General features: G+C 35.6%; 1 protein-coding gene across 1 annotated transcript in view; it reads left to right on the top strand.

Moving 5' to 3' along the window:
- The window catches only part of LOC136037378 (synaptotagmin-15-like), a 182,953-nt gene that overhangs the window by 139,372 nt on the left and 28,961 nt on the right, over positions 1-14,620 (top strand). The window contains exon 8 of the mRNA XM_065720107.1: positions 10,686-10,881. Within this exon, the coding sequence (XP_065576179.1) occupies positions 10,686-10,881 (196 nt within the window). The remainder of the gene's footprint in view (positions 1-10,685; positions 10,882-14,620) is intronic.

Raw genomic sequence — 14,620 nt, 5'->3', positions numbered from 1 at the left:
ACAAATAATTCAGAGGAAATAACCCAAAACAAGGGCTCATCAGGAGAATACACTTGCCTATAGGGTTTCGGCACTTTAAATTCTCTACCCAATCAAGTGTTGTGCCTATCATAGAATATCCATGGCATCCCTGTGTCAGGTATCACCCCCAAAATACATGCCTATGAAAAAAAAACAGCAAATGTAGAACAACCACGTAACACCAAAACAAACTTATCCTGTTAATATATTCCTCTTTTTAGCAACAATAGGTAAACTAAATGTGATAAATTTTACAAAATCACAAATATTAACACTTTGCAAAAAACCTGAATGAGCTAAACAATTATAGAATTCATCTTTACCATGAGGTTATTTTTTTTAAATCCGCTTTATTAGAAACACAATTCAAAATAAATGGCGCTGCATCATCTTTTCGCGAACCTCCGAATTTAGCCGAAAATTTCCACAAGTATTTCCAGATAATTCTTTTGGTATTTATTTAAAAGTTTGTTATAATGAAAACTAAATTTTTTAAATTGCCAAGCTAATTTATTTGCAGAAAAACCTCTTAATATCAATTTATGGCTTAAGATTTTACATCTATTTTTAAAGTCACTATAATTACTACAAATCCTTGCATAACGAAGTAACTGTGAGAAAAACGCCGAATATGTGATATTTGAGTGTATATTACTTTCAGGAAATGGGAAACTAATCACTTCAAAATCAAAATCATCCGTTTTATAATACATTTTAGAACTTAATTTATTATTATTAGAAATATTAATATTTAAATCTAAGATATGATCTTCATGACCAGCGCCATGACTAGGTTCAAGAGTAAGCTCTGATGGATATATATTTTTAGAAATATCAATGAAATCCTTACAATTTAATACCAAAATATCATCCAAATATCTTTTATTATTTGACAAAACATGTTTTAAATTATTTGGATTATTCTTATCCCTCATATATTTATATTCTAGTTGACTTAAAAACAAGTCAGCTATAAATGGGCTGGCATTCCCCCCCCCCTCCATGGGAATTCCCACTATTTGCTCGTACAAATCACCACCAAATCTTATATAAGTATTGTATAAAACAAATTCTAATAACTCAAAAATAATATCCAAGCTGTAACATCTCAAGGTTAACTGTAGTCTTAAAGCAATTTGTCCATTTAGCTTTTTTATTATAAGTGTCCTATTTTTAAAAACCTTTTACTAGATAAGAGGAAAGATTTCTTGATAACAGTTTTTTAAATTATCTAACACTACATTAAGTGATAAATTAGTATACATTGTCGCAAAATCGAAAGACTCAATTCTTTTAGCTGAAACCATTGTTAAAGAATCTATCACCTGCAGTGAATTATTAACACTCCAATATGGATTAAAATTCGAAAAATTTTTAATACCAAGACAATAGGTTTTAAGTTTTTTTTATAATTTCAATTAAAATTCAAGAGAGGTCAGTAGTAGCAATGCGGGTTGGACATTTAGCTGCTCCAGCAATAAACCGTGGTTTAGGGGGATTCTTATGAAATTTTACAGTCCAATATTGGAAAGGGAACTTTTTATCATTGTTATTTAATTTAATATTAAAATTTTTTAAACGTATTTCTTCAGTCTTTTCAATTAAATTCTCATCCTCTAAATTTACCTTTTCGTAAATATTAGTTGTGCATAACTCCCTTTTTAAGATATCGCAATACAGCCTCTGACAAATTATGGCAAAATTATTATTAGCTTTATCCACTGGCACAATTACAAATTCATTCTGTAGATTAGCAATTGCTTTTTTAATCTTAGCATTATAAAATAATGATTTACTGTTACTATTTCTTAAGTTAGAATATATATTATTTCGTATTCTACTAATAATTAAATTCTTCTAACTTTGAAAACTCTCTTTATTTTTATTCTCTTTCTTACACCACTTGTCAATAAATCAAAAACATTTTCCAAGCCATCAAGAACACTGGATGGTTTCAGATGATGAGAAAGACGGAAATTAGTCCCTTTATTAATTATAATTTGAATATCATCAAGCTTTATTATTGACAAGTCTCCTGTTATAACATGTTTGTAAGTGGGATTACAAATGGGCCAAGTTGCTTAGGCTACAGTTACAAACCGGTTTCCAATTTATATCACTATCTAATCTTTTAAGTATTAAATTATAATTAAAAATAATTTGCCCAATAGTTTTTGAAAATTTATAAGTTAAAACTGGACTATCATTATAATTGAAATTACTAGGAAGGGACTGTTTGACATCCCGCTGATTTAAAATTTCCGGTAAATTAATATCTTCAATCTGCTTACAAGTAAAATTAATAGGTAAATATAATCTGTTATCCTTATTACCAATCTTATCAAACTTTTTCTTTTTTGAAATAAATTTCGCTTTAGTTAGAATGCAAATTGTATCACATATTACTTTAAAATTATATTCAAGAGCTGTATTATTCTTAACAATCCGGAAAAGTTTGATTAAATTCCTCTTGGATAAATTATTTAGACATTTTATTACAGAAATCATACCCCTAGATTCAAGTAGCTGGCATAGATCTATAGAAAGCATATGTAAATCTAATTCATTTTTTCTATTATTTTTCCTATGTCCTCTCGATCGTTTTTTATGTTTAGTAGGACAAGTAAAAGAAGGATGGCCCATAAAACCATCAATACAATTAACAACAACCTGAGACATGTCACCATATTTTGTTACACGATCATTTAGCCCAAAAGGATAAGCTGTACCAAAAGTATGGATCCAGAAATCCTCCTGTTTACGTAAACTATTATTCTTCTCTTCTTTATTTAAATTTTCCAACTGTAAATTTTCTAAAATTATGACAGTTATATCTGATATGGAACATGTACCATTATTACAATGTTGAACTAGATAGTTATTAGTTTTTCCATTATTAACTGTTGTCTTGTGTCCAGAAATTTTTTTATATATATATTCCCCCACATATGTAGGCAGCATTTATTATCATAAGGCAGTCTCTCTCTCTGTTTTGTCTTATCTTTCTGTCTGTCTGTCTGTCTGTCTATCTGTCTGTCTGTCTGTCTCTTTCTCTCTCTCTCTCTCTCTCTCTCTCTCTCTCTCTCTCTCTCTCTCTCTCTCTCTCTCTCTCTCTCTCTCTCTCTCTCTCTCTCTCTCTCTCTCTCTCTCTCTCTCTCTCTCTCCTCTCTCTCTCTCTCTCTCTCTCTCTCTCTCTCTCTCTCTCTCTCTCTCTCTCTCTCTCTCTCTCTCTCTCTCTCTCTCTCCTCTCTCTCTCTCTCTCTGTGCCTGTGAGTCTGAGTTGATGTTTGCTGGGCCCAATTTCTTTCTCTGTGTTTTGTGTGGCTGACTCTGTTTGTTTGTATGTGTTTTCTATCTCTCTTTCTTTCTCTCTTTCACTCTCTCTGTCTCTGTTTCTCTCTCTTTCTCTCTCTGCGCCTGTGAGTCTGAGCGGATGTTTGCTAGGCCTCATTTCTTTCTTTGTGTGTTTATGTGGCTGACTATGTTTGCATGTGTTTTTTCTCTCTTTCTCTCTTTCTCTCTCTCTCTCCCTCTATGCTTGGGTTTCTGAGTGGATGTTTGCTTGTCTCTTTCATTATACATCTATTTAAAAGAGAATATTTTCTCAAAGAATTCTTAACGATTCAATGAGAAATTGTTCCCTGTCTTTGGATTATTTTATGGAAGTTTTATGTCGTAGCCCAAATGCATTTACACTTTTTATTGACGTATTAATTGAAACAAAAAATTGATAATGTAGATTTGCTTTTGAACACTATCTTAGAAAATCCATGATGATTTAAGACTATATCCAAATGATTTTTTTGTGAGAATAATAAATAAATCGACAATATAAAAGATCCAAACCAAGCAGGTTTTGTGATGTCACTTGAACGCAGATTGACACTTAGTTCTTTATAGGGCCATAAAATAGGCTTGGTACGTGCTTCAAAATAGCATCCTTCAAAATAGCAGCGTGGGACAAGTCAGTAGACTCAGCCTTGAAAGTTTCATTTTCAAAACCTAAACACTTTCCAAGATAGCAAAATGTAGCTAAACTAGATATCTGTGAAGAGTTAGGACACTCTGTTTATAAGAAGCAACGTTTTATGAGAAATATGTTTAATAGATATGGCACTCTAGAGGAAAAAGCAACACCATCAGCAAACTTTTAGTCTTTGGCCTTGGGTTACATATGACCTTATTAAGGAGGAAGGACTCACAGAATGGTTCTTTTTTATTGTCTAATTTTCCTTATTTACCTATTTATTTTACTTATTATTTACTTATTAATATAGGAAAAAATATTACTCACACCTTCATTTAACACATACATAAGTTACATTTATGTAACCACTTCATGCTGAAATTCAATTTGTTTCATCATAAATCCATCTACTATAAAAGAGTCCCTTTTTAGCAATTAACTAGCGTGTAATTACCTATGTAATTGGCTCACTTCATTGAGTAGATGTTGACCGGTTAAAATGGAACTAGTCAGAATTTAGGTCACCCCTTAAAAACATCAAGGATTTAATGTAGAATATGACTCGTCAATTTGATCAGAAAAAACATCTATAAATTTGATCTATTTGCCCTGGTTAAGCGCTAATATAGGGTTTAATTTACCAGCTGGTAAGAATGTATCCTTTCGTACAGTTAGCGTAACACCGGTAGTTTGCTGGAAGCTAAGCCTTTCAGGTGACTGGTGATATTGTTAAGGGTTTAACCAATGCAGCTGTTTATGGAATTTTAACTCTTCTGATAGATTAGTGAAAGGCATATTGTAATAGCTGACGAGAAAATAATATATTTTAACATTATAAACGAAATATATTTGTCTGTGATAAAATTATTTTATTTGGAAGGGGTTGGGTTTTTAGCTGTCTATCCAATAGTTACTTACTTAAGTCCCGTCCATCCTCGCGGGACGTTTTGGGGCCAGTTCTTTTGACAGGGCATGAACAAGGGAACGGTACGTTGTTCTATCGTGTGCAGTTCGAGTCAACTCAACGATGCGCTTTCGGTCAAAGTTTTCAATCCACCTCTTGCTAGGTCTTCCTCGTGGTCGAGATCCGTCTATGGTTCCTTCGAGGGAGATTTTTGGTAGACGTTCGTGGTCCTTTCTCTTGACATGCCCGAGCCATCGCAGTTGTTGTCGTTTGATTTTATTTAGGATTGTGTCGGGGGACTTCAGCCGTCTTCGCACCTCCTCATTGGTCACATGTTCAGTGTAGGTGATTCTTGCTATGTGACGGAGACATCTCATCTCGAATGCAAGTAGGTTGCGCTCATTTTCGATCTTCAAGGTCCAGGTCTCACACCCAAATATAGCAATTGGCACAATCAGGCTGTTGAAAAGTTGAACTTTCAGCTGGTTCGACAGGTTTCGGCATTTCCAGATATTTGTGGGCCTTTTAAAACTGGAGCTAGCAAGAGCTAGGCGGCGTTTGATTTCGGAGGTATGACAATTGTCCGCTGTGAGGAGACTGCACAGGTAGACGAATTGGTCGACCGTTTCAACTGGCTGGCCGTCAATTATTATGAAAGGGGTAGCTGCTTGTTTTTGGCGTGACGTAACCATAACTTTCGTTTGTTTGGCGTTAATTTGCATACCAAAAGGTTTTGTGGCTTCGTTGAGACAGTCTGCTTGTCTTTGGAGATCAGCGGCCGTTGTAGAGAGCTGGTCGATGTCGTCAGCATAGGCGAGCTTGTTTACTAGGACTCCACCTATTTTGGCTCCATGTTCTCTGGTATCAGTGACAGTATGGCAGGAAGAAACAGGTTGAACAGGTGGGGCGACGGAATACATCCTTGTAAAACTCCCGAGGATGTTGAGAATTCATCAGAGAGTCCATCAGTGGTGAGTATCCGGCTTCTGGATTGGCTGTATATATTCTCAATAATCGTGACGATTTGGTCGGGGATACCGTAATGTTTTAGGATGTGCCACAGACCTTTCCTCCAGATTATATCGAAGGCTTGCCGAAAGTCAATAAAGAGATGATATAGGTCTCTGTTGAAATCGATAAAGCGTTCCATGAGCTGGCGAACGGTTAAGATTTGGTCAATGGTCGATCGTCCAGGTCGGAAGCCAGCTTGGTTTTCACCCAGAACGGAGGCTGCAATTGCTTGGATTCTACGTAGGAGAGTTTTGGTCAGTATTCTAGTTTGATGACTGGTCAAGCTGATCGGGCGGTAGTTGTCACACTCTCTTCTTGAGCCTTTTTGTTGATTGGAACCACTGCTGCCTTACACCATAGCTGTGGGATGTGGCCCGTTGACCATGCGGCTGACACAACTTTGTGTGGTACAATTCGACGACGTCCTCTGAGTCAATGTTAATTTAGTTCAGCAGTGATACCTTCCGGTCCTGGGGCCTTCCCTCGTTTCAGGGATCTTATCGCTGCCTCAGTTTCTGATTTTAAGAGTGGTGGTGGAGGTTCTCGATCATTAATCGGGAAGGAGTTTAGGATGCTGGGATCGGCAATGATCTGCGGATTTAATTTACCTTCAAAATATTCCTTCCATTGGTAAAAACTCCCTCTATCCAATATAAAGAGTTAAAGTTTGTTAAATTTGGGCGAGCACACCTTTTTTTTTTGGGGGGGGGGGGGGGGGGGTAAATGCATAGAGACTTACCTGTTGGTATTTTTGAGACATATCTATCTTTTAAAATTAAGTGGCTTCCTCAAAATCAAATGAGAGACTGATGGAGAAGCTCGTTAGATACCCGTTTTAAGGACTGTTCAGGCTTACGTAAAAAGAATAAATAAACTATACGTGTATAATCCTTATTCTTCACGCCCGTAATTGGAAAATTTGCACACCAAACTTTTTCAATTATCACAGCAAGTTTAAAATTATTGTGGCTTGCACAACTGCCATTTTGTTACATTAGCAGAGTCCGTACTCTCTCTTTCTCATAATACCAATAATACGAAAAAACTCCCAAAAATTCCTTTGTTTTTTTTTCAGTTTATTGACGCATTTTTGGCAAAATGAAATATTAGACTTTTCTTGTTTTCGTTCTTAAATATTCACAAAATGCGAAAGTGGGCTGCCCATTGGCTTCGAATAGCCCACGTACAATTTTTAGCACACAAAAAAGAACTCGCTTCTGTTAATTTTTAACATACTGAGAAAGCGTGTACAAATTTTACCACAGATTTTCTTGTCCAGGGCGTATAATTTTATGATTATATGCCTTATTCACTAGCTCTAACAGTCCCTTGTACCCCCCAGGAACAGTAGAGGATTACTTTGTTCTCGCTAGAAGAATAGATAGCCATTGTTCCATGAAAAGCAATACTAGATCACGTGTTCTTCTGTTTCCAGGGAAAGAGCGGTACAACCTTTGTTTTCCTTGCTACTAGAATAACAGACCCCTGCTCCTAGAAAATCAATCTACGTCTAGAAACTATAGCGGTTCTGCTCCTAGAAATGGCGGAAAAGTCCTTTGTTTCTGGACAACAAAAGGCTATGTGGGTGAATCATGAGAAAATTTGGACTATGATCAATATGGATCATTTCCTTACTTGAGGGTGACCTGAAGGTTTGTTTCCTGGCCCTTTTGGGTTTTCAAACAAAACATCCATAGAGAAACTCCCTGTAGAATCATAGAAGCTCATAGTAACGCTCCCTATTGCGTAATTTACACCTACATCTCTTAGAAAACATTCCTTATTGCGTAACATGCACCTGCGTCTTGAAGAAAATTAATAACACCTTTGTTTTGAGGGAATCGCCGTTAAACTTCTTCTTCATCTAAAATAATTAAAGAAAAGAAAAGAGTAGTGGCTATGGGTCTGTATAAATCCAGAGGGTTGTCATTGCACTCCCTAAAAATTGGCCAAACAGATTTTTTACATTTACTTAAATCTTATATTCTAAATTCCTTGGGTCAAGGAGACCCCAACTCACAAAAGAAAATAAAAATTGAAGTTCGCCTAAAAATCGCCCCCAAAAAAGCGCGAGATGTTTTTTTGATTGGCTTGGAAACTTAGTTATATAATCTTAGCCATTTAATGTATATATTCTTTTTTGAAATCTGCTTAATGTCAATGTGTTTTCATGTCTTAGAAACTTTATCCAATGATTAAGACTGCTTGTCATCGTTATTTCTCATTCGTATAACCGTTCTTGATTAAACTTCGAAAATGACGTATTGCTATGTAATCTGATCCAAAGACTCTAAACGTCTAGACACGAGTTAATAGCCTGCCCATCTTATAGTACCAAGGTTAGTAAAAATAAATTCGGATTGTTTGAATTAGGTAAGTGGAAATTCTCAGAGCCAAAAATATATTAGGAAATTGGAAAATGTTTAAATTCCGAAAAATCATGAATGCGTGTTTATTTGTTTGTTTTTCCTTGGGGTTATCGTACCAAACCATTCGTCGTAGATGATCTGGAGAGGAATCATTTAAACAGAAATTAAGGTTCTAGTCCTCTTTTAAGTGACCAAAAAGATTGGAGGTCAACTAGCTTCTCCCACGGGACGTCGGAGTGAGGTAGATTTCCAGGGGAAAATTTTCAAGTAGGAGGATTTCCACCATGATTTGGAAAACAATCAGATATTAAATAAAAAAACATTTTTTTTTCAGATGAAAGTAAGAGAATTTTTCCAGAAGGAATTGTCCGTGGGAAGTTTTTCCAGGAGATTGGTACTTGTGTTTTATTCAGAACACACTCAATAAGTGAAGTTAGGTTCTAACTTTTGATAAAGCTAATGAAATTAAACAAATTATGAGGAAAATATAATAATTTATTAGAAAAATTGTTAAATTACAACATAGAGTTGTGTACCCAGAACGCAGAAATGTCGTTAAGAATCGTGTTAAAAGGAGGTTCTCCTTCTGCCTTTACTGCGGCCCGCGACATGTACTCTACTAAGTATGATCGTAAATGATGGCTGGATGTACCTCGGTGCCGTTTATTACACCACTTTACCAAATCTTCATTTCAAAGTCCATGTTTAGACACTATCTTCTATCACTATGCGTAGCAAACTAAATTGAGTTTTGTCTTTGTGGCTATGAAACTGGATTTTCTCAGCAACATTCTTAAGTGTGCTCTGAATTGAACTGAATCAATTGAATAATGATCAAGTACCAAATATTTCATTAAAATGTACTTGTATCGTAGTTTGTTTCACGAAAGAACCTAACTTCAATTAGTGAGTGTGTTCTGAATAATACACAAGTACCAATTTTTCAACGAGGAGGGAATTGTCCGGGGGGATTTTGTGCAGGAGGAATTTTTGTTATAAAAAAAATCTCAACCGAATATAAGGAGCAACATTAAAACTTGAAATGAACATAAATTATTACGTATATGAAGGGGTTGCCCCCTCCTCAGAACCTCGCTTTTCATGCTAAATTTTTTTAGTACTTTTAAAAAAAGCTTCTTATTGTTCTAATTAAACGAGCCGTGTGTCTCAGGGGTCGTTTTAAAAAATTGGGACAATGTTCAAACTTTAGCGTAAAAAGCAAGGTCCTGAGGATTGGGCAATCCCCTAATATACGCAATAATTTCTATTCGTTATAAGTCTTAATGTTACATCTTACTTTTAGCTGAATAAACTTTTTTTTCTACTTAATTTGTAATCGTTTTTAAATGATGCCTGGATATCACCTTCAAGGAAAAATCCGCCTCCCCACAGAATGATCCTCTAAACAATTCAAACCCGGTGAAAAATTACTCCAGATAATTACCCTTAGCATCTCCACGTGTAAAATTGAATAGGCAAAGACAAATAAAAAGAATCTCGTATGGGAATCCTGGCAAATTCTCCCAGTGTAAAATTTCCCCCTGAAAAGTCTATCCCTTGGAAACTCCCGTCTACATGGAAAATTATCCCCGTGGAAAATTCCCCATCGGAAATTTACCCCCCCCCCCACCTGAAAAATGAATGCATATTTCCCAAGAACAAATACTATACGTAAACAATTCGCAAATTTCGCAACTTAAATACCTTTCCCCAGGGGTTGTGGGGGTCATGTTATCTCCAAAGGCGTAGTTATTGGGCCTTTAACCATGCTGAACAAAATGGCTGTCTCAAATTTTGATCATACGATTTTGGGTAGAAAGGGCAAGGGAGAGGGTCTAGTTTAGTCCTCTAATCTTTTTTGGTCGCTTAAAAAAGGCATTCGAACTTATAATTCCCAATCGAATGAGCCATAAGGCCATATCCAATCACAATTAGGTAGATACGAGCACCCCTGAGGAAAAAAGACGAATAAATGCGCATCCTTGTTCTTTCTTCTGGCAAAAAAAATCCACATTTTTGCAGATGAAACCATTAAAGCTGAGTTCTTGGATATGCTGAACTTGATGGCGTTATTTGCATAAAGATTATTTGACTTTTAGGGGGTATTTCCTCCTTTTTTAAAAATCACGCCAATTTTCTCAGGCCTGTGGCCTTTGATGTGTAACATTAAATTTAATGAATCTTATATATTGGGAATCAGCATAATAAGCTGATTGTTTTCATGTATCTATTGGTTTTAAAAAATTGGGTTTTTTAAGCTTTAGGTTACTATAGAGCCATGTCGCTCCTTACTTACAATTTGTTACAACGAACTGTTTTAACGGCTAAAGCTAAAATATTGAAGCTAAAACAAACTTCTCCTTACTGGTACTCAATTTTTCGCATCAATAATGAAACATTATTTATCTTATAGGTATCAGATAGGAGTCAAGACACTTATGTGCTGGTGCAACTGATATATCAATCAGAAATAATCAAGACAAAAAGGACGAGTATTGTTAAATCTTCAGAAAACCCAAGATATATTGAACGGCATGAATTCAAAATTGACAAGCATGATATTGAAGATTTATTCTTGGCAGTTTATGTTATTGATTCCAATACTAAAGGTAAATTATCCTGAATTACGTTAAATCAAAGTCAATGCTATACCACTTAACAGTGGCGATTCAAGCGTCTCTTGTACCCGGGGTAAAATCTTGATTAACCCCTTGTGTTTCACACAAAAATTTTCAGGCCAAATAAAAAAAAACTGATTTAATAACCAAATTGTTTTCTTTTTGTTAATAAATCAGAAATTTAGTTTTTGGTTATTTTTTGTTTATTATTCGAATTATTTAATCATTTTAATTTATTGTTTGCGAAATCTACTTTATTTAACATCGTTTATTCGTTTTAATTATCCTGTCATTGTCAATATCCTGTCATTTAAGAGTCAAAGGTGATCCAAGTCAGGACATTTTAATCTACATTTTTTTGCTGCTCAGAATCGTCACAACTCTTCATAATATTGGATTAAAGTATTAAGGCGGCCGTTACGCTCAAAATTGTCGAAAGGTGCTATGAATATGCATCCCAGGATAACTTGACACCCACAGCGCCTGGGACGATAGTTATAAATTAACGAAACTGCCAAATGTTTGCACATTGGTTTATGGCAGGAATTGGTTCGGAACTTTTAGTAATTAACAAAAAAAAGTTTTTTTAAACTGAAAGTAAAGAGCGACATTAAAATTTGGAACGAACGGAAATTATTCCGTATATGAAAGATACTTTCCCCTCCTAAACGCCTCGCTCTTTACGCTAAAGATTTTTATTGTTTTAAAAAGTAGAGTTGTGAGAAAGAGTCAAAATTTTTCGTAAAGAGCGGGGTGTTGGGGCAGGGACACCCCCTTTCATACATGGAATAATTTCTGTTCGTTTTAACGTTTAAGTTTTTTAAGTGGCTCCTTACTTTCAGTTAAAAAAAAACTTGTTTTTTTTTATTAATTGCTGAATGTTTTTGAATTAATGCAGTTTTTGATTTTGTCTCACCGTACATGAATAGGCCTAATTAAAACAAAATTTGCATTTTAGTTTTACCTTTTTCTGGCTAAGTGGTTTTGGCCGGGTTTAGCGTAAAGAGAGAGGTAATGACGAGAGGGTGATTCCTCTCATATACGGAATAATTTCTGTTCATTTTAACTTTTAAAGTTGCTTCTTTCTTTCAGTTAAAAAACTCGTCTTTTGTGTTGCGAGAGCAACACTTTGGTTTTGTCGTGATTTTGATTTTTTTGTTTTGTTTTTTGTCCCTAGCAACCCGATTTCAGCTTATTCCTACAAAGTGGTAAGGGTCTAACCTCTGCGGTTTTTACGAAAGGTGTGGACCTTAGGCTGGATTAATAAATATGAGTTTGCATTTTGGAAAGCTTCGTAGAACTCTTGCCTGGGTCCAATGATGGTTTTTGCTTGTCCTTGAGCCAGAGTCTAAAGTGTGTGAAGTGAAGTGGAGTTTTATAGCCTATGTCATATCTGAAGTTATGCAGTCAAGCTTTCGTTTCATCAAACCATGTTTTTGCTTTCGAGTGGAAAGTTCCATTCTAGCAGCGAAGCAGGCAGGCACCATTTTCAAATTGAAGATGGACTAAAATCTATAAGTGTTAAACATATGTGGTAGTTACCCGGCCCCACAGCCAATATATCTTCTTTGATTGATAAATACAAAAATTTATAGAAAAAAAGTGACATTTCCCACGGGTTCAAAAGTGCTGCCATCTATTGTTTCTATGACGTTAACAACTTGGCGTAGGGCAAAAAGTCAACTTTTGAACTATGACAGACAGATTTTTTTCAACGGCAGTCGATAGCTCTTTATTTGCTGATCAAAGTATATGTCATTCATTTTTTGGTAGAAAAATTCCTTTATGAGACATACCAATTTGAAAGTTAAAAAGGGTTGACAACTTCAGTAGTAAGGTACACACTGCAACCAAAAATAGGCTGATGCCAATTGTGACCCATACAGGAATTTTTTGCAAAAATGTGGAATTTAGTATTACGTGGCTCAAGGAAGACCACATATGCGTGTTAATTTGGGTTTTTTTTTCACTCAGGGGTGATGGTATCAACCCTATGGTCATGGTCATAAGATGTCATGAGAGGGCTCATTCGAACGGAAATTAAAAGTTCTACTGCCATTTTTAATTGATCAAAAAACTGGATGACAACTAGGCCCCCTTCCACGCTCATTTTTTCCCAGAGTCACCAGATCAAAATTTTGAGATAGGCATTTTGTTCAACAGAGTCGAAAAATTTCATAGCTATGTCCTTAAGGACGACTTAATCCCCCATAGTCCCAGGGGGAAGACCACAAGTTATGAACTTTGCCCATTGTTTTCATATAGTATTGGTAATCGGGAAGTATACAGACGTTTCCAGGGAGGACAAGAATGTCCATGAAGGGGCGCTGGTTATCCTAGCATTATTAAAAAAAAAAACAATCAGAAATTAAAGTGAACTAGATCTAAGTTGCAGGGGCAACGTGAGGTATTTCGGCAACATTTGTTTGGCTTCGCCGAGCAAAGCGTTGCGGGTGCAACATTTTGGTTTTGTTTCTTCTTGCTTCGATTAAACACTAAAGTTGTTAATCTGTAAGGATCTTAAAAAATAAACAAGTCTCCTACATGTCTTACCACTGGAGCCATATTGGTTTTACCATCAAATAAACCGGAAACAAGTAATAGGTACACCAACTAGCAAAAGTTGCGAACCCCTCATTGCCGAAGATGATTGTGACCTAACAGCCAACTGTTGCTTAAAACTCCCTTATATGTCTCATAATTGGTATCGGCCTATTTTTGGTTTCAGTGTGTACCTTATACTAAAGTTGTCAAACCCTTTAAACTTTCAAACTGGTACATCTCATAAAGGAATTTTTCTACCACAAAAATGAATTACATATACTTTGATCAACTCATCAAGAGCTATTGATTTCCGTCGAAAATAAAAATCTGTCTGTCTTAGTTTAGAAGTTGACTTTTCTACCATAGGCCAAGTTTCTAACGTAATCACTTAGAAAGGAGCAATGGATAAACTCTAATTTCCTTAGCAATGAGAGAACTTTTGAAGTTTGAGAGGCACTTCTGATACCATTTCTGTACAGCAATCCTAAGTGCGGAAAGCTGAATGATAAACTCAGCTGAAATGACGAACAGAAATGGGTAGAAACATAGATGGCAGCACTTTTCGACCCGTGGGAAAATGCCACTTTTTTGTTTCTGAAAATTTTTCTATTTATTACTCAAAGAAGATATATTGGCCTTGGGGCCAGATAACTGCCGCATATATTTAACACTTATAGATTTTAGTCAATCTTCAGTTTGAAACTGGTACTTTTCTTCTTGCCTGCTAGAACGGAGCTTTCCACTCGAAAGCAGAAACATGGTTTGTTGAAACAAAAGCTTGACTACATAACTTCAGATAGTCCTCTCTGATATAGGCTATAAAAATCCACTTCAATTCACATACTATAGGCTCTGGCCCAAGGACAAGCAAAAACCATCCTTTTTGGCCCCAGGCAAGAGTTCTACAAAGCTTTCCAAAATGCAAATTCATATTAATCAATGTACAAATGCAAATTCATATTAGTGCAAAATGCAAAGTCATATTAATTAAATAATTAATATAATCAAGCTTAAAGCGAACAGGAATTACCAAAAATGAGAGTAGGGATACCTACTACTACTAGTGTCACTGCTACTACTACTATTATTACTGCTAGTTCATCGCATCACCAACCCACTTTTAGGCCAACACAGCTAGGCACCCTCCTCCTCCATACTAATCTATTCAAAGCCTTCTTCTTTACAA

The sequence above is a fragment of the Artemia franciscana genome, chromosome 16 (genome assembly GCF_032884065.1).
Source record: "Artemia franciscana chromosome 16, ASM3288406v1, whole genome shotgun sequence".
NCBI classification, from domain to species: domain Eukaryota; kingdom Metazoa; phylum Arthropoda; class Branchiopoda; order Anostraca; family Artemiidae; genus Artemia; species Artemia franciscana.
This window is presented reverse-complemented; position numbering and strand designations above follow the sequence as displayed.